General features: G+C 40.5%; 1 protein-coding gene across 5 annotated transcripts in view; it reads left to right on the plus strand.

The window, feature by feature from the left end:
- Positions 1 to 19,740, plus strand: part of SLC44A3 (solute carrier family 44 member 3) — a 116,920-nt gene that overhangs the window by 69,074 nt on the left and 28,106 nt on the right. For 4 of the 5 annotated variants that reach the window (XM_048067265.2, XM_048067262.2, XM_067001616.1 and 1 more), the window contains exons 2-9: positions 7,562 to 7,669; positions 10,061 to 10,203; positions 10,811 to 10,947; positions 12,321 to 12,414; positions 13,928 to 14,097; positions 14,675 to 14,764; positions 15,401 to 15,525; positions 17,063 to 17,249. In XM_048067265.2, coding sequence (XP_047923222.1) covers positions 10,061 to 10,203; positions 10,811 to 10,947; positions 12,321 to 12,414; positions 13,928 to 14,097; positions 14,675 to 14,764; positions 15,401 to 15,525; positions 17,063 to 17,249 — 946 coding nt within the window. In that variant the 5' untranslated portion in view covers positions 7,562 to 7,669. Of the gene's footprint in view, positions 1 to 7,269; positions 7,421 to 7,561; positions 7,670 to 10,060; positions 10,204 to 10,810; positions 10,948 to 12,320; positions 12,415 to 13,927; positions 14,098 to 14,674; positions 14,765 to 15,400; positions 15,526 to 17,062; positions 17,250 to 19,740 lie in introns of those variants that run through there. The other variant, XM_048067263.2, reaches the window with a different exon arrangement.

Consider the following 19,740-nt stretch of genomic DNA (forward strand, 5'->3'; position numbering starts at 1 on the left):
TTTTAAATTTGATGTTCAAACATCCATGTTTATAAAGTAGTTTGTCAGTTCTTTGGAAGGCGAATATATTGCGAGTGAGCAAATAGTTACCTTTCCTCCCGCTGTTAACACGCTGAGCAAAGCAGGATGTTCAGCATTCTCTTTTCAAGCAACAAAGATGCCATGTCTTTGAGTCTTTTAAAGTGCATTGTGGTGGAATTTTGATTCTCATTCATTTTTATAAAATTATACAGAAGCATGTCATTACACATGAAGAGCTTTATGCTGGAATTCCTCACTACCGTAATGATTATTCCTATGTATAGTAATGGCAGTAAGAGACCAGACATATGCAGAGAATACAATGAAGTCTACAAAGTGGCCCAGTAACTGGAGTAGATTTTCTGCTGGCTGCCTGTGTTGTGGTTGCGAGCATTAGGCCGGGTAAGTTTGAAAGGACTGGATGATCTAATGTCTTCCCAGTATAAAAGCTGTTATTTGTAAAAAGAAAAAACATATGCTGCTGTCTATGCCTCTCTATACTGTAAAAAGTTTAGTTTTAAAAAGACAACTATAAAAATACAGATAGATTTGTACGTGCTTTTAAAACTGTACAACAAATATCTAGACATACTAAAGCCATGACATTACTCTTAATTAGTCACTAAAGGAACCAGTGGGAAGCAGTTCCAGAAAGTCCAAAATTAAAATCAACAACAAAATTGCACTTAGGCCACTTAGCTGATACTGTAAACAAAGTGATGTGCTGTGTATGCGTTTGCCATCTGGAATTCATAATCCTTCCTCTGCTGAAGGCAAAGACCAGGGCTGGCAAAGCTGCCCAAGAGTGACATCCTGTGGGGAAATCCGCCACAGCAGCAGCTCCTTACCTTGCGCAGGAGCAGCGCTTCTGAAAGGGACTAACCAAAAGCCTACAGACCAAGTCGTCTGTCGGGATTCAATGGCATTACTTTTCACTGGCAAACGTTCAATAGCTGAATCCACCTCGTTAAAATAAATTGAGCTTACAAGGACTGACCTATCAATGAAGGATGTTGTGCTGGCACAAAAGACTTCCCTCTAGTCCTCATAATGAATACGTTACTTGATAAAAACCACGCTGCCGTGGGCTCCACCCAATTAATGAAAAGCTCTCATGCTTTGCACTCAGAGCTAGACCTGACTGTATCGGTCACAGAAAGCTCTACAGGCTCCACATGGACTGACTGATGCCTTTTGCTAGCTAACTGCCTGTTTGGCTTGGTTTTATCCCAGATATTCCCTGTTTCCTTTGCTGCTCTCTAGGGTGCCTTGTGTCCTTCCTTCCATTTACATAATTTATAGAACAAACCAGTATTCTCCAGCCTTACAAAAACAGATCTTTACTGCTCTTTAATGATTTCAATTTCTCTGAAACTCAGCCAGTTCTGTTCCCTGGCTTTTGCTGTGTGTTGCGAAGAGCAATATACGTACTTCTTCGGTCTGTGTATCGATGCACACGGATGTACTGGCATGTCCACTCTTTGGGATGGAGAGGGACAGCAGCAGTCCCAAATAGCAGATATACTTCCAAATCAAGCTCATTCCTTTTATGGCACCCATGCTATTTACCACTCAGACCATTTAGTAAGTACACTGTAATTGTGACATTCCACAAAGGTACAACTCTAGTGCCGTTTCTTGTCTGGGCTTGTGTATAAAGACCATGCAATCCTGAAACACTGATCCTCTTGCTCAGTTCTAAGACCTTGAAATGACTCAGCTCTGGAGCTTATTATCAGCTTCAGCTCAGCAAGCACACTCAAAACTTTGCTAGGGTTAGATTGTACTCTAGCTTGGGTATTGACAAGGCCGAAAGGGCTCTTTGCGAAGATCTCTGCTTGCTCATGTGGAAACTGGAACAAACTAACTTTGTGATGTTATACTCCTTTCTTGAATGATTCACATGACTGGTAAATCACAGGAGGGGGTCTTCAGTAGTAGCAAGCTGAAGCTAATGTAGTTGGGCTATAAGAGATGTACACTCTGTTCTTCTAAATTCCTGTGTAATTGACACAATAAATAGAGCCTCTGGATGCACTGGAAACACCCATGAGAAGGTGGGATTGATGTTCATTGGAAGCTGGGAATAACGGAGGACTTGGCTTATTGGCTTATTGACTGACTATTAGCTTGTTAAATTAGAGTGACTTTTAAGGCTAAGATGTGAAACATCTCAAAAAAAAACATTAAATGACTAGAAAAAATATTATTTCATCTTTTGTGCATTTTCCTTCACGATCACCTGGATAATGTAGAGTAGTTTGTTTCCCAGCTGGAAGCATATTCTTTTATAGCTTTATCAGGTGGGACTTTGCAGCTGAGCAAACAGAAAAGCTAACATGGAGCATCATAAAGACATTAATTCAAATCGTCAAAAGGATTGGATTCCCTAGATACGTGGGACAGACCTCTGCCAGCTGATCCAGTGGAGGAGCTGACAGCACTAGCAGGCTGATCAGAGCCTTGGGAGGGCGATCTGACTTGTTAGGCAGGCCGGAGTGCAACAGGACACTTCCAAGGGAGCTTTGTGGATGGTTGCTGAGAGCAGAGGAAAGGTGATACTCTGGCTGTGAAAGGGAGTGGTGTTAGCAGACCCAGATTCTTTTACTCATTCCCCACAGTCTTAATCTTTTATGCACATTCAGGACCTGTGCTATTGCTTGCTTAATCCCCACATAGTTTTCATGCTTCTCAGACCTACCCTTTTCTTCCCTGGCCAGTGGTACTCTTCCCTAAACCAGTGCTGACCTGTCTTTGCTCTCTGTGTCCTTCTTTGTCCCATCTTCACCTCACTTTTCCAGCTGTCTCCCTTCTGGCTTTCAGACTCATTCACATCCATTCCTACTCCTTTCTCCAATCCTGCATGCTGTCCCTCTGATGGCCCTCTGTCCAGCTCCTCTCTCTGGCTGTCATTCCCCTGCCATCACTGTCTCCCATTTTGCTCTAAGACTTATTTCTAGTGTGTTTGCTGAGCCACTCCTGGCTGTCAGTCAGTCACAGCTACTGCGGCTCAACAGAGGCATAACGACTCACTGTGTAGGGCTATATGTTAGGTGCTTTAATGAGCCCTCCTGATACTGACCTTTTGAATCTTCTGATCACTTGCAGAGAGCTCCTAGGCCCTGCTTTCCTTTTTCACCAAGGTATTCCTTATCAACTGCAAGAAGCTGTTTGCCAAAAACTATCACTGCTTTTGTTTTTCTTTACATTCATCTCAGCATTTTTCTTTGACTACTGTACCTGGACACCATCAAGACAGTCACTGAGACATAAAAAAGTGTGAGTATGTGGCAGGTCAGAAGCACATTTCGGGGTAGTCCAAACAGTGTCAAGCAGACTCAGGAATATACCATGCAGACACAGTCTTCAGACTCCTTAGCTTCTTTGTGAAACTTAGCAAGTTGACTGACCCTACAGTGTGATTTATCAAAGTAATTTGGGCAAACGCATATGACGTTTCTCAGACATGAGAAGAAATAGAAAGAATTTCTTCTCCTTTTCCAGCCAATCTCTGATCCAAAACATGTGTAAGAATTTCTTTACTAATACCCAAAAAAGGTGTTGCATTTATTTACTACAGATATCATAATGTCTGCTTTTCTACTTTCATTCTTAGAAATGACTGAATAGTTTGGGTTGAAATTGTCCAAAAATCGTTAGCACCTGCCATGAGAAATTTCAGGCTGAATGGTTGGAGTAAGGCAAGGTCATAAACAACAGGTTTTAGAGTGGAAATTGTCAGAAAACCTAACAGCCTGAACATAATTGGTGGCATTATGTTCAGTCTCTGGGTGTTTCAGTTCAGGATATTCCAAGTAACATAGCTACATATGGAGAATAGTGCCTACTTGCAAAACTACTGTACATAAGCAAGATTATTTGAGAGTAATGGAAATTGTACCCAGCTGCACCTTCTCTATTTAGGCAGAAAATATTTGCTTTTAGATTGACTTTCTCAGTTGCTGTGTCCTGCTATTAAAGTAATTGGTCTCTGTTTCTTTTCTGACCCCGAAGGGGATACACATAGGGGTAGTCATCTCACTTAACCAGTCTAGCAAGGAACTGCCATGCTCTCATTCAAAACCTTCTGCCAACCCACATTCCTGCCCCAGTTTTAACCAGGTAAGTTTCCTGGTAAGAATGAGGAGCTGTGAATGCTGTCCTGGCAGCACCAGGACTCATTCTCTGTGAATAACCACCACCCTCATAAGTAATAACAAGAACCTTGTGATTAAAGCAGAGGCTTGGAGTCAGGAAGCTTGAGTTTTTCTCCTATATATATTCTGAGTGACTTTGTGAATCGAAAACAGAGGACAGTGCCCATGAGTTCCTGGTTACAGCAGAATGTATGAAGCATTAGGATTTTAAGTAGCTTTTGTCTTTGCAGGGAGCAGTGCATCCTCCAGAGAGCAGTGAAGACTCCTAGAAGAATGCAGACACACATCATACTAATCTCCCAGGAAAGTGGCTGTAGTTGGATACAAGACTTAAACGTAGCATATTATAAAAGTCAGTGTCTTGTGCATGTGGCCCAGGGGATGGAGACCAAAGGCTCCAAGTTAAGCTTCTCATCAGAGGGCACAAGTCAGTGTACACCTCTGTAGCCAAGCCATTAGTGCTCTCAGAAAAGGAACAATTCTGGAATCCAGTACTCTTTTTCCAGAACTCTATTTTATCTTGTTTCTACTTAGGTTAAAGAGGATCAGTGCCACAAATTGTCAATTCTAAAAATCCCCATTCCCCATTAAGTGCTGGAACTACCGAGCTGCAGAACCAGGCTCTTTCCAGTCCTCTAAAACTCAACTTTTCTCTGTTGATAGAAACGTTCACACTGAAGAGATACAGAGAATTCTTTGCCCCAGGTAACATACAGGGCAGAAAAAGACCATGAACAGAGCCCAGTCCCTTACTGCTCCAGCGCCAGCCATTCGGCTGTTACAAAAGCAAGAAACCTTTGCAGCTACCAGTACAAGTTCTGCAGGCTTCACCCCGTCTGGTGTTCAGGGCAGGCACGTGGCAGTGAGAACACGCTCTGAAGTGAGCCCCTGTGCTGAGGGGTGCCAGCCCTCGAGTCCTGGCTGTGTTCAGCTGTGAGGCACCTCAGGGCCACTAGGCCTGTGCAAGGTGAGGCGCTGGCGGCCATCACCCCAAAGCTCAGTATGGATACCTGAACACAGTAGGGCAGAAACTTCAAAGTCATTAGTGGACCCAGGCCATTTGGGCACTGGCAGGATTGGACAAATAACAAGAAAAAATTTTCAGTATTACACTTTGGATGTGGATTTTTAAACCCTTATAAAATCTGAGCCTTGCTTAGGGGTATCCTCTTCAACTGTAACATGAAAATCCCCATTTGTTATTATTTGCTGTGGTCTGCATAAGGCCCTTCGCACAAGTCCGGAATGCTGTCCTGTAACTCTAAGCAAGGAGCAGAGCACCACCTGGTGACACGCCACAGAATTACCCACCTGCTACTACTAAATGCAATAAAGGTTTGATTCGGGCATGTTTAAAATTCAGGAAAAACAAAACAAAACAACAACAACAACAAAAACACTATTAAATTAAAATATTATTATTATTTTTTTAAATCCTGTTCTAATCCAGAAGTATTTGCTGTCGAGTATAAGATAACTTTCCCATACTGATTAAAAGAATACACTAATTCTGATGCCATTTGGTAAAAGCAGACCTTACACTTGATTCTGGTGGTTTTCCATGAATTTCATCTGCCTGGAATCTGAATTTGTTAAAAACCTTTGCTCTTCTTGCTGCTTTCCTTTATTCACAATAAGAATGTAATGCAAAGCTTAAGGAGAATCATTCAGAAAGGTGCAAATCAACAATGAAAGCTAGTATTAGCAAGCCATCAGTTCTAGTATTAGCCTTCATCCTTGGCATTGTTCTTTCAGAATGATTTTTCTCAGTCAGACAAGGAGGTTACTCCTTCTGTCCAAGTTACAAGTTATTAATAATTTTTGTTATTTTTCTTGATATAATCAAAATACTAAATTTCTCTTACAGAAAAAAAATTGAGCATCGCATGAAATTTCACGTTGGTATTTTGATGGAAAATGACTTATTTTTTTTCATGTATTTTTAAAGTGCAGTAGAGAAAAGTGCAGGAAAAGTTATTTGTCTATTTAGGTTCTACAGACACAAAATTACTTGTGCAACATGTATTAAATCTTAAAACTTCATTCTAAATTTCCTACATTATGAAAACTCTACAAACTGATGAATCATGAACATTAAAAGGTACAGTGCTGATAAAGACAGCTGTGAGTTGCCTGGAAATTAAAAGGTTTAGGAAACCCCTTTTAAAACAGTTTTTAGCAACCCTTTCTGTCATGTTTGGTCAGAACCACTTGTGCAGGGGGGTTAAATATAAGGCAGAATTGTGCTGAGCCATATTAAATCAGTAGAAAAAGTTAATTTAAGAAACATTGCACAGGTTAACTTTTTTTTTTTTTCTTTGAAAAATGTATTTATTTTCAGTTAGCATAGAAGAAGCCTGAAATGCTCTGGGACAGAGATTCATATTCTTTCCCTCTCTCTCTCTCTCTCTCTCTCTCTCTCTTTTTTTTTAAATCTGAGTTTCTGGTATTGGCAATTTACTTCCATCTGTGCTAGTTTGTCACCAGTATTTCATTCTGTATTTGCATTTGAACGCCGAGGTAAGTTCTTTCTTCTAAGCAAAGCCAGCCTTATCCTCTCCCTCCTGTGCAAGACAGACCAACTCTTAAACAGATTTTCACAACAGCTTCAATTTAATTCCATTTTATTGCAGTTGCTGATTTTGTATTGCTGAAAAAGCACATTTTTCCATTGACTGTCAAGGTAGAGAACAATAATACACTTTATCTTTTTCATTTGTAATATTAGCTTTCTCTACTTTATTGAGCTGGATGTGGTGAACATATATCTAAAAAGCAGGGACAGCATTGCACAGAAAAGGGCTCGCTGCAGCCGGGCGGTGCTTTCTGCATTCACTGGTCATTCCAGTCACAGGTGCTGATCTAACTCGGTGGTTATTTCTGCGCATGCTAAATTCATGTGGACATCCATGTGCGATCTACAGTGTCAGTGTAATGTAACTGTACAAACGAACAGAAAAAGACAACACAAAGCCCCACGGCCACCCCCAGCGTAAGCCGGCAGGGCCCCATGGCGGGCTGTATTTCGGTAAGGCCGCCGGAACGACGGCTTGGACGGCGGCTGCCCCGGCGAGGGGAGGGAAAACGCCCTTTCCCCGGCAGCAGGAGGAGCCACCGCGGTGCCGCTGCCCGGCCCGGGCGCTCCTCCCGGCAGGGCCCGGCCCTCGGCCCCGGTGGCGCCCCCGAGCGGCCCGGCCCGGCGTGAGGGAGGGAGCATGGCGCAGCCCGGGGGCCGGCGGCAGGTGAGCCCGGGGGGCCGGGACCGTGTGGGGCCGGCGTGGGGCAGGCGACCTGCCAGGTGTCCGGCATTTTAGGTGCTTTCAGAGGATCTCAGGCGTCGGGAACTTGTTTTTGATTTCACAGTTGGTTTTCTTTCATTTTAGGATTCCGGAGAATGCGTTGCTGAACTGAGGGAGTGGAGACCGGTCGTTTATAGAAAGTGCACGGACCCTCTGTGGCTGCTCCTTTTCTTCCTTTTCTGGGCTGGTTCGGTAAGCGTGCCCTGCCCGGAGGCAGCCCAGCCTCGCAGCGCGGTGTGCTCGGGTCGCGGCGGGCCGGGGCCGGGGGCACTGCTGCCCGGGGGGCTCCTGCACCTCACCGCCAGCTCACACCGTCGGGTCCTGCCCCTGCGGTCCATATCCCGGGTCTGTGCAGGGCTGGGGTACTCGGAGTCCACTTTCTGTAAGCTAGTCAGGCTCCGACAGGACTCTTGTTTCTACTTATTTCACTCCCTGTAGCCTTTTTATCTTGCAACATGTCGCTCTTGGTCTGTCAGCTGGCTTTCTGCCCTGTGCCTGGAACAGCACGCAAGCTTTGGGGAGCATGCTTTGTCTTTAAGCCTGAGTGTGTTCTCACGACGTGTCTGAGGCAACTGAGGAATGAATACGCTATTAAATCAGTTTTAGATTCAATTCCTAATTAAGTGCTTTAATGGAAGCTCATGCAGAAGAATATATACACATCTTGAACGCTGCATAAGCTGAGGCAGAACTTTGTGATCAGGGTGGTTGGTTGGTTGGTTGGTTGGTTTGTTTAAATGTGCTGTCTTATGCTTGGTGTTTTAACCAGTGTAAGGCATGCCAAATATTAAACCTGTCAAACGGTGAGGATTTAGGGTTTTTGTTTGTTTTCTCTGCCACTATTCTTAGTGCTCAATTTCTGTAAAATAGTTTTGTTTAATCTTATTTTTAAAAGACTTGAAAAAAAAAAAAGTAATACTGATTTATTCACATAGTGGGGAAAAAAAAAAATCACACTATTGGCTCTGTGGAAACGCATATCACTGATATGTAGAGAATGACACACCCCTCCAGCAGTCATACAGCTGTCTATTGCTTAACAATATGACTTGTATGCAGCATTCTGTACCTTAAAAAAAAAAATCCTTCACGTGCACACAGTACTTGCTGCACTGATGGCAATGGCCCTGTAACTTCTATCTTTAGGTTTACCAGATATTTTTTTTTAAAGCATATTTCAGTGTCAGCTCCTTTTTTTCTTTTTCTCCTGAAAAAAAAAAAAACCACAAAAGATTTTTAACAGGTATTTGCTTTGTAAATAACTGGATCTGAAAATAACTTGTTACTGTAACAAGCATCACACACACAAGTAGTATGCCAACTTTAATTATGGAGTCTCTACAAAGTTCTCCATGTTAAGACAACCTTAACATGTGAGCATAATTTAAATAGTATTATTTAAATAGTTACAGTGCAAACCCATAAGCACAAATGAGACTACACTGAGGACTAAGGAGACACATTTACTTGTTTGTGTATGAGACTAAGTTTCTGCCCAGATCCTGTCTTCAGTCAGGAGTGCTAAAAGTAGAATAACAAAGGCGCTAAACCTTAACTAATAAAGCAGTTGCGCTGGATCTGATACGTGCCATCTCTCCCCAGCACAGCTGATATTCAGCTACTCTATGCGAAGTAGCAGTGGTTAATGAGGGACAGAGCAGACTTGCTGCTGCCAACAATTTGCGTGCAGCCATAGAGCCAACTGTTTTGTCCTTGATATATGCGAAATGTGTTTTACACCCCATGGGACAGAGGAGATGATTAAATCACCAAGTTCCTCAGCTGGAGAGCTGTAAATAAGTTGTTGGGTAAAATGCTCAAGACTTCACAGAATTACTGCTTCTTGGCACTTAGAAAGGTTCTCTTCAAAGGGCATTTTGGCCCTCATGGGGTACACGAGCAGGTATATGCTGCATTCCTAGGCAGAGCATCTTACGTTGATGAAGTGTTGCTGCTACTCAGGTAGCAGAGGTGCTTAGCGACAGAGCATCCTAAAGCTCAGTGCAGTGACACCTAAGTTCGCAATGTAGTTCTCTTGAGGTTTTTCACATGTGGTAAAGAATGCACCTTGCTGAAATTTAAGATAACCTGAATTTTAATTATTCTTTGTTTTTAAAATACACCTCAATAGCAGCTGCAATGTCTCAACATTTCAGCAGATATAGTGCCCAGGTGTGTCTTGAACGGCACTCTGAAATATGAGAAGCAGTGGCTACATATGGAAAATTACCACCTGAGTGACCTTGCCCAGGGACACACAGGAACTTTGGCAGAGGCAGGATTTAGCACCTTGCTACTTCTTTCCAATCATTTTAATCTGAGCCCCTGTCTTTCTTTGCCTGTGATGTTCTGCTAAATTAATTTGTGTACTGTCCGCTTTCTGCAAGATAAAGGAAGGGTCTAAGGAGACAACAGGGCTAAACTTGTCCATATGACTTGCTCTGGCCTTGTCCAGAGGGGTGAAATTCAGATTTAACTGTTTGCCTTCACAAGACAAAAATGCATGTGTTAAAAGAAATATTTATTGAATGGGAGGGAAAGACTATTATAGCGTGATTTCACATGAAAAAAATGTTTTAATAGATGTTTATAACTGGCTATGCTGTGATGGCTGGTGCGGCAGAAAGACTTGTGCTTGGATATGACAGCTTTGGGAACATATGTGGTAGGAAGAACACTCCTGTAAAAGGGGCACCCCTTTCTGGACAGGACATGACTAATAAAAAGTAAGTACATCAGATAATGTTTAAATAAATCTAATGTTTGAGAAGTGAGCATAACTTCATACGATATACATCATCTAGTTGTCGATCATTTTCATACATATATAAATACATGCTTAAATTTAAAGGCAAATAAGGTGTAAGAATTGTGCAAAATGGTGAAGGAAACTAAAAATTTAAGATGGAATTTGGAAAGGTACTACATCATTATGCTTTATACCGATTTTTTTCTTAGATAGGGTCTTAAATAGGACTTCAGACAGACCAGCAGTCATTCTACACAGACAAATGTTTGAATTTATGGAAGTTTAAAAAAAGCTGAAGTTGCCAGTCATTCTGTTGACTGCTGTGCAAGAGAACACTTGTAGAGCGGCACCCACCTTGGAAGTTTCTGATCACATTTAAGAACCTAAAATGAAATGTAAAAATATAGCATATTCTCAAATTGCTTCTTAACTTTAGCCTTCAAACTCCATTTTTTTTCATTGTATGTGGAAAAAGTTTCATCTGCTTTGTAGCACTTTAAAAAGATGGAAAGAAGACTCAGAATTTAAACCTATGAAAACCAGAAAGCTTGTTTTTTGAAACGAGGATCTTTTTGTCTTTCTAGGTATGTGTTCTTTCTGAATTCATGCAGCCTGGAAATGCAAAGCCTCAAAATCAGTTCAGTTTCCTTGTGCGTGTCTAGTTGTCCACAAGAGCAGCTCAACTCTTTGGAAGACCTCCAGAGTTTTGCAAGGAACAATGGTGTGCAACAGGGAATATGAGTATCTAATGTATCTGTAGAACAGTTGAGAAGCTTTCACTTTATTATTCTTCTATTTGCTACGCTAGGGAGTCATTTCTTACCATTAATTTCCTGAGCAGTCCATGGCAACAGAAAATAAAACCTCGTCTCTGCTTTATTTCAGAGCCATAGTTTCTAGAATTGTTACAGCTCTCTTATGCAAATTTGAAAGCTGTTGATTCGTTCCTGCACGATGCTGAGATTATCCAGCAGAAAACTGGCTGCTGAGAATGAACTAAATTGGTTTGTTGGGGATGCCTGTATGTGAACAGAGCTTACATGCTATTTAAGAAACTTGCCTAAATGCTTCTTTTAAATTTGGTTAAAACCATGGTGGAATTATTAATTCCAGATATACATAGGCAGTGTTACCTTTTTTGAGCCCCAAATTTGCTATTTTACCTAGATTTTTTTTAAATTTTTCTACTGTTCAAGATGAATATGATGGCAGAAGTAGCTATTGTGCAAAAGAGGCAGCTCCACTTTATTCATTTCCAACATGTAAGTAAAATAACCTGAGGCCTAACCCTTATTCCACAGTGTATGCATCAACTGTAGACCATACAGATACTAGTGGCTATATTTATTGGAGGTCAGAATTCCGTTCTTTTTGGTTTTGTTGAGTTTTTGTCAAGCGTTTCTATTTAAATTGACAACATTTGTTTTAATTTCATTTTGGGATATTTTGTCATCATTTGGTTATGTACAGAAAGCTGTAAACACCTGTGATATTGTGTAAGTAATTTCAATGTAACTTAATAAAATGGCATGAAATTCCATCCACATGCTAAAACTGCTTGCATATGCATCTCAAGGGAGAGGGCAGTGTTGCATTTTGAATGGCTTGAATGCAACCAGCATTTCCCTCCTAGAAGCATTATATAATGGAGCAGAGTGTTATTAGCGGAGTACCTGGCACTATTTAGGCAGAGTCCAGAAAGTATTAAGCTTCTGGATAGACATATATTCTGTTCTAAATTATGAGGGACCTGATTCTATTGTAGCTTGTGTCAGTTTAGGTTTTTCTGTTGTCTAAAGGATCAAGAGTTTAAAGCTGAAGTATTGTGCTATGGAACAAACAGTGTGCCTGCCCTCAAGGAAGATCTGTAAATGGTAATTGAAGTTAAGTGTAGAAGACAAAAGATCCTGTAGAGGTTGCTGTAGATTTACCCATTAATTCTAATGGGTAACTAATTCTAATCTACATTCCTACAAGAATATCAGTGATGAATATGGCCTTCTAAGGGATTAAAGCAGAAGTGCGAACAAAACTTAATGTATTTTTTTCCAGAATTGTAACTAATATTAAGCTACCATTTCTCTTATTTCTTAGGTTCTTGTCTTTGTGTTTACAACCTGAACGTTTCCAGCTACACACTAAATCCAAAGGCAGCTGAGTTGTGTCCCACACTGCCAGTTCCACCAAGGTAAGAATTAATGGGTACTTTACAACACCCTTGAGTCCAAACAGCTTCTTAAGGGTTCTTAGTTCCTCGCATTTTGTAGCTGACATGATGCTTTATAATCCAAATTTTGTTGCTGTGTGTGCCTGTGAACACGCCTGTGTCCTGTCCCACAGAATGAACAAGGACTGCATTCTCATCATCCCTCCACCCTTTAGAGATGTTTCCTCTCCAGATCAGGGTCAGGGCACTCCGCATGAGGAGCAGCTTATCTCCTGCACAGACTTTTGCTCTCTCCCTCAATGCCAAGGAAAACAAGCTGTGCTCTCGGACCTGGCATGTTATCCTGAACCCAGAAATTTTCTGTCAGAATCATTTCACAGCCAACTGGCTTGAACCACAGGTCTGTGGATGTCAGCATCTAACATTCTGCAGCATGTAAAAAGTACAGATGTCAGTTTAGTTGTATTGTTTAATTTGTTACAAATTAGTGAGTCAGAATCCTTAAACCCATGATTTTCAATTCCGCTGTCGTGAAGATACAGCAAAGAATTGGAATCTCCATGTCTGCAGAGCTAAGTCCTCTACAGCTCTGAACAAGAGCAAATAGAGGGGAAAAAAAAACACAGAAGAGAGCAGGAGACACATAAAAGCATTATACAATGGATCAAAGGAAGGCATGTAAAATGATGAAAAATATGGCATATTTTACTTATTTCTTTGACTTTTTAAGCCTTCCTTTATTTGGCAAGGAACTTACCATATACATCTCACACAGTAACATTTCACAGTGGCAACAAAGGTAGTCAGAGAAGCTGTAAAGTGCTGATGAACAGACCTCTCCTTTTTAGGTAGGGATGTCTCTTTGTTGTAGTGTGGCCTTGCCAAAACAGGATGATAAATAAATTCAATAAGCTGGCTCTGAAAGCCAGATAATTTTATATGTAAATATTAGGTGGTGTTAATTATACATTACAAACGTTGTTTTGGAGCAGCTTTGAGAATACTTAAATATCCTCAAAATGATGCAAAATGTTCATGGTCTAGAATTCTCTACAACAACATAGTTTACAGCCATGCTAGCAGGAGTTTAGGTTTTACATAAACACATAGGAGCAAAGCAGACAAAGCCAGATTAGAAACAGGATAGGAGCTACATGCTGATGGTGATTGAGATAGTAATTCTCCAGGTTGGTCTTGAATGGATGTTCTAGCACAGCAACACAGGCATGGTGCTGCCAAGAGTTTATTTTGCAGATGGAGCATAGAACTACTGTCTGGCCACTTGTAACAGACCACTCCCATGCCCAATGTCCTGTTGTGTCAGACTCTGTGTGTAAGGTTTTCTCCCAGGCAGGGAGGATAACTGGTAGGTTGCAGATTGTCTGGATGCTGCTGCAAAAGTGTATTGAGGCTGCTGGAAGGGCACTGCAGAGGGCTTGAAAGGGAGCAGTGGAATAGATTGCTGTGAGTTTGAAACTGTTTGTCCAGTAATGAAAACATTTTTCATCATCTTTTTTTTTTTTTAACCTTCCAGTAAATCTTTTCCATTATTTAATCGGTGTGTTCCACAACATCCTGAATGCTATTCCAAATATGCATCTGTCTTAATAAGTATGGTTAATGAAATGGATGTTTTTCACCGAATTCTGAGTGGAATATTGGCAGGAAGAGATACTGTGATAGGACTGAGTGTCCTTGCACTAGGTAAGGTTACAAACAAAAAATGAGGTTATAAATAAAAAGTGAATAATATTCAATTAGAATGTGAGGTTTAAAATGTTTCTATGACCTTTATAGTTTTTTATTTAAAAGTACTGACCTTTTTTACATTTTCTGGGCAGAGTTGTTTTCAAGGAAGAGTTCTTGTTTCTTATCAGGAGGCATAGACTGGTGAAATTCAGTGCTAGCAAACAGCAGATTCTGTGTTCCTGGATATGATCATATACCTTTTTTCATGGGACTAAGAAACTGTTGATAAAAAGAATAATAGCATTAGCTTTAATATTTTGATTTTAACTTTAGTCTTTATACAAAATATTACTGAATAGCCAATTATTCCCAAGGTGAAATATTTCAGTTATAAACTCTTTATTAGAAAGTTATAGATAACTGTTTTAAATGTTAAAAAGTTAACCAACTTCAGTACATGCTGTTGCTTTCGAGACCACCCTTTAAAAGTAAAAGCCCAAATTCTACAAGAACCTTAAACTTAACTATAACATAAATAAGAGTTAAGTTAAATGGTTGGTAACACTAATAATAAACTTTGTGTATTTTTCAGCTTTCTGTTTTATAGTGGTTTTAACCTTCAGATTCATTCGGACACTTCTGGTCCATACTTTGATTGCGTTGGTTGTGTTTGGGTTGTTATGTAAGTATATTTACCTTTTAGTGTATGCGTAGTTAAAGCACTCATCTCACTAACCTGAAGGAGAGACAGCTGAACAAACAGCTGTCCCTTTTCTCCATGGCCCTCCTCAGTAACCTTAAGCTTACCCCAGCCATTTCCAAACTGAGTCCTGCTTGCCTTGGGGTGCCAACATCTGGCTGTGCTGTTCCAGCTGCTGAGTGTTGGGGTGATGATAAGATTTAGTTATTTATAGATGCCTGGAAATGACATTTCTTTTGGCAGATGAGCGCGGTTACGAAAATGCTGCTGTTTCACAGAAAGTTTAGTGAAATTTTATATTGCCTGCTTTGGAAAGGGAGAACTGTAGGAATGTGTCCAGCTAATGCTTGTCATTCCATAACAGTTAGCTTCTTATTTCCTCAACAAAATTATATGGCTGAGTTTTAGTCTAGCTCCTTCTTCTGGGTTTGTACCTCAGACTAACAGACCATGATGTGAATTTTCTTTGTGATCATGGATACTGTACCTCTCGTACATGACGGCTCCTGAGTGGAGCTGCGTGTAGGCAGAAGGGTGAGGGGATCAGGAGGGAGGTGGGAGGCTGCATGCTGCAGCCTGGGGAGCACTGCCCACCTTCACACTGCTTGTTTGCTGCAGTTGTCTCAGGTGTCCTCTGGTGGCTCTACTATGACTACAGAAATGATCCCAGCACTGAACTGGAAACAGAAAAGGAGAATGTAAAATTTCTACTTGGATACGCTATCTTCTCTACAATAATTACAGTAAGTAGTAGTTTACAGTAAGCAGTGATGGAGGCTGTAACTAAAAAATTTGAACTACAGGGGTTCTGCAGCAATAAGAATAATTCCTCATCCATTTCAAATTTGAAAAGGAGAATCAATGATGAGATCTGCTTACAGTCATTTAAACAGTTTTATATCTTCACTGTGAATTTCATTTTTCATCACAGGGCTGTGTCACACTTGTATAAGCAGCATTAGCACCAGTTTTGTAGAAATGCAGGAGTTAACGTTCCATCCCCATTCTTCTGTGCATCAGCTAGTTGGAGAACCATGGCAAGTGAACAGAGAGGCTCTGGCTCCTCGTGAATGAGATCTGTGCATTCAGCCCACCGTGTCAGAAGTAGAGAGGGGTGGCTCTTTCAGAAAATGAAAGGGGTAGGTGAAGCATAGGCAGCAGTGTGTAGGCCTCAAGTTACAGGGTTAAATTCTGCTTTTCTCTCACTGACCTTGTTTTCCAACAGAAAACCTGACTCTGGCCTTCAACTTTTAAAGACATTTTTTTCACTCTGATGTTGCAGTGTTAGAGGAGTCATTGTTCAATACAAGTGTACAGTTTGTAGTTGATGAGACATTTGTCAAAATGTTTGTATTTCTGTTTTCTTAAAGCAGGTCCATAGACTAGGATTCACTGGATATGAACAGTCTAAGAGTTTATAGTGAAAATATAAATGTTACAGATCAGATTTTTTTCATATCCTCTGTAAGTTATGAACTTACCTTTTAACTTCTGTTGATAACAAAAGGGTAAGAGAAGGTCTATTTGTATGCAACTGACTTTCATTCATAGGACAGTGGGAACGTCTGCTGCAGATTGTTCTTCTCTCATGGCTGGTGGCATCTTTGTAGAACAGGCAAGAAAACTGGTGAAGCAACTGCCACTGGTTGCATTTATTATTTTATGAATTCCAGCCTGTCTTTTAAATGTAGTTCATAGTTCCTTGTCAAATACAAAAAACTTGTGAGGTGTGGTGTTTACACCTTGTTGTTGTTTTTTGAATTTGTTTTTGTACTTTGGGAAAACTGAATTATTTAAATGGAGGTTTCATCTTATGTCTGCTTTGCTTCAGTGTATACAGAGCTCTTAAATCAATTTAGTTTTGCTACAGTTACTTTCTGCAGAAAAGGACTGGACCTCCTGCCATTGTGAATGGTGGCAAGCTGACTTGAGTAGGAAGGAAGTTTACATGTTCATGACATACAGAATATCTGAAAGTGTAGCACGAAACATACATTTATGTTTGTTGCTGTAAAGCAAAACAGACTGTTTCCATTGGGTGAACTGCAGTTTTTTGAGTCTTATTTTTTTTAAAGCAGCAATAGTAACACTTCATAGATTTAATTTCATGAAACTAAAGATTTTAATTCACAGGCTCCTTGATAATATAGGCAGTGTCTTAGAAAGCATTTCCAGTGCACAGTGTTTGTGGAATATAAATTTCACATATGACAACAACTCCTACTTCTCTTAAGGAAAGAAAAAAAACCAACTATTTTTTGTTTTCTTTTTTTGTAACAGATTGTTCTGCTTTCCCTTATACTTGTGCTAAGAAAGAAGCTTCAGTTCACTGTACCACTCTTTCAGATTGTTGGTAAAATAATAAGCAGAATCCCTTTCCTCCTTTTCCAACCACTTTGGACCTTTCTGATTCTGATTGTCTTCTGGATATTCTGGGTTGCTGTACTACTAAGCTTAGGAACTGCAGGTAAGTATATGCTTTCCATGTTTTTGATGAATATTATCTGCTTTCTAAGTTCAGTTCTTAAATATGTGACCTTCTGCTGTTAGTATGCAACATATGGGCTAGCAATGTTATTTAGCCGTTTTATTCTTTTTTTTTTTTTAACTCTTGCTACAGTCTTTGACATTGCTATATTTCTGTGTGTCAGCACTACAGGAGAAAGGTTTTTTGCTCCTAGATGTGGGCTTTAGGTTTGTTCTTTCTCAGTTACTTAATTTATGATTACATCGTGGTAGATATGTATATGCTTTATGTATTTAAATGAGGAAAGTAACATTCTCATTTCATAACTGCATTAAAAGTTGTCTTCTCTCTCCTGTTAATCTCCTCTGACTATAAACAATGCCCAGTTGTCGTGGAGGCAGCACATTGTTTTAGAGCAGTACTTTATTGACAACTGCTGTAATTATTTAGGTTGGTACAGTAGTATTTGGATCAATCCAGAGGCTCTTGCAATTGTAGAAGAGGTGCTCTGTAGAGAAAGTCAATCACACTGTGAAAGATGTGTAAGAAGAACAGATTATGAGTATGGAAATGGTATTACTGAGGGGCATTCCGCTATACGATTTGTCACTGACTGAACCGTAGCTAACTTGGATGCTGTCCCTTGGCACAGCATCACTGTCTGAGGGAGGGGAAGGTTATCCTTTTGTGAAACATCACCTGAAGGAAGGATGCTAAGCTGGTCGTGTGTAGCTCTGGGAATAACTCTTCATGCAGATATCAGCTTTTGTCCGTGGGAATCATTATGATTTGAGTGTTGGGTTTTTTTGTTTGTTTTTCATTTTGAATTTCTACAGTGACTGCTAGGAGTCAGATGTTGTCCTGTGGGTTGGAGTTTGTACGGAATTGATGCAGGCAGTGACAGCTGTTTGTCATGGAAGCTTTCGTTATTCTTGTGTGTTTTGTTGTTGTTTGTTTGTTTTTGTTTTCCTGAATCTTTGCGGTCCTATGTGTGTGGAGAAGCAAATGCAGCCAAGCTCTTTTAACGCTTGTGTTTTATTTTGTCATATGCTTTCACCACTTCTTGGGCCTGTGGCTGTAGTAACTCCTCTGCACAGGCTTGCAGATCCCTCCAAGGTCAGAAAAGCCTCTAACTTTTCGGTAGCTGAGCCCATTTGCCAAAACTGGCAGTATTCCCCACCTCTGTGGGTCAGGCACCTCACTCCTCTCCCATGACAACTGCTTCCATCTCAGTCTCACCCTGTTAAATCATGCAATGTACAAAACCCACTTCACCTGCAACATGAGACACCATCTGTCTGAGTCTATACTGGTATCGTGCATCAGTCAGCCACTGCTTAGGCTAGACCAGGATCTGTTTCCGTCCATTTTTCCTTGGAGAGTTATGCAGGTTTGCAAGGATCTCTCTGTTTCAGCTACCATTTTCCCAGTAGCTCATGTCCATCAGAAATTGCTGCTTGAAGCACTGTCTGCCTGATGACCTGCTTCTACAAAACAGTCTGACCTAGCAAGGCCAGATGTCCAGCCTGCAGTCTCTTTGTGAGTGGTTCCTGCCTGACTAAATAGTCAGACAGATTCACTTTGCTTTAAGGGTCATGGATATTTCTTTTCCACACTCCTCTGAGTTGGGTTTTCCCATTACAGAGACAGTATCGTGTGCTAGACATACCTTTTTAGCTTTTCTGTAGTCTTCATCCCATTTTTGCCCGTAGCAGCTAGGTGGCAGTAATTTTCAAACTGTATTTGTGGGGGTACCTTTTCACTGGTTCAGACCAGTCCTTTATTGAAAGGAGCATCTCCTGGGCTATCAACCAACTGTTCATTTCGTGCACCTGCTTGGATCAGAAGCAATTTAAAATAGACATTAACTATAGTAAAAATAGCAGCAGGTAAATAAAATGAATGATAACGCACAGATTTGCTAAATATATAATTAACAAGAACTATTAGAAAAAATATTACATTCTTGATTTTTATCTGAGCTGACACATTACCCACAAGAATATTCATTGGTACTCTTAATAAGCACACGTAGGGATGTGAAGCTTGCCCTTGTTAAATCTAAATTTAGAAAATGCCAGCCGAGTCTGTCATATTGAAAAGCTTTTGGAAATGCAGAAATCATTAAAAGAGTAGAAATATTTTAGCTTATATGACAGAAACAGCTTGATGATAAGTGCCGGATGGGGAACTAGTCAGATACTTCCTGGAGGCTTTTACAGATTTGCAGGAAAACAGTGAGTTGCACATCACATCTGAAAGCAAATTCCACATGTATTCACAGGGAAATAAAAAACAGTGAAAACTGCCTTTGAGAGACTTTATGATTTTTCCATGTTGTGCCATTTTCCCGTATTGGTTATGTTCTTTGTTTTCTGCTAGACATTTCCATTCAGCCTTTTTTTCCTGCCATATTGGAGAACAGAATTCAAATAGCTTGTGACCTGCTCTGACATTCATAGTGCAGCAGACATCTCTTGGCTCAGAGGTA

The sequence above is a fragment of the Anser cygnoides genome, chromosome 8, assembly GCF_040182565.1.
Source record: "Anser cygnoides isolate HZ-2024a breed goose chromosome 8, Taihu_goose_T2T_genome, whole genome shotgun sequence".
Classification (NCBI taxonomy): Eukaryota; Metazoa; Chordata; class Aves; order Anseriformes; family Anatidae; genus Anser; species Anser cygnoides.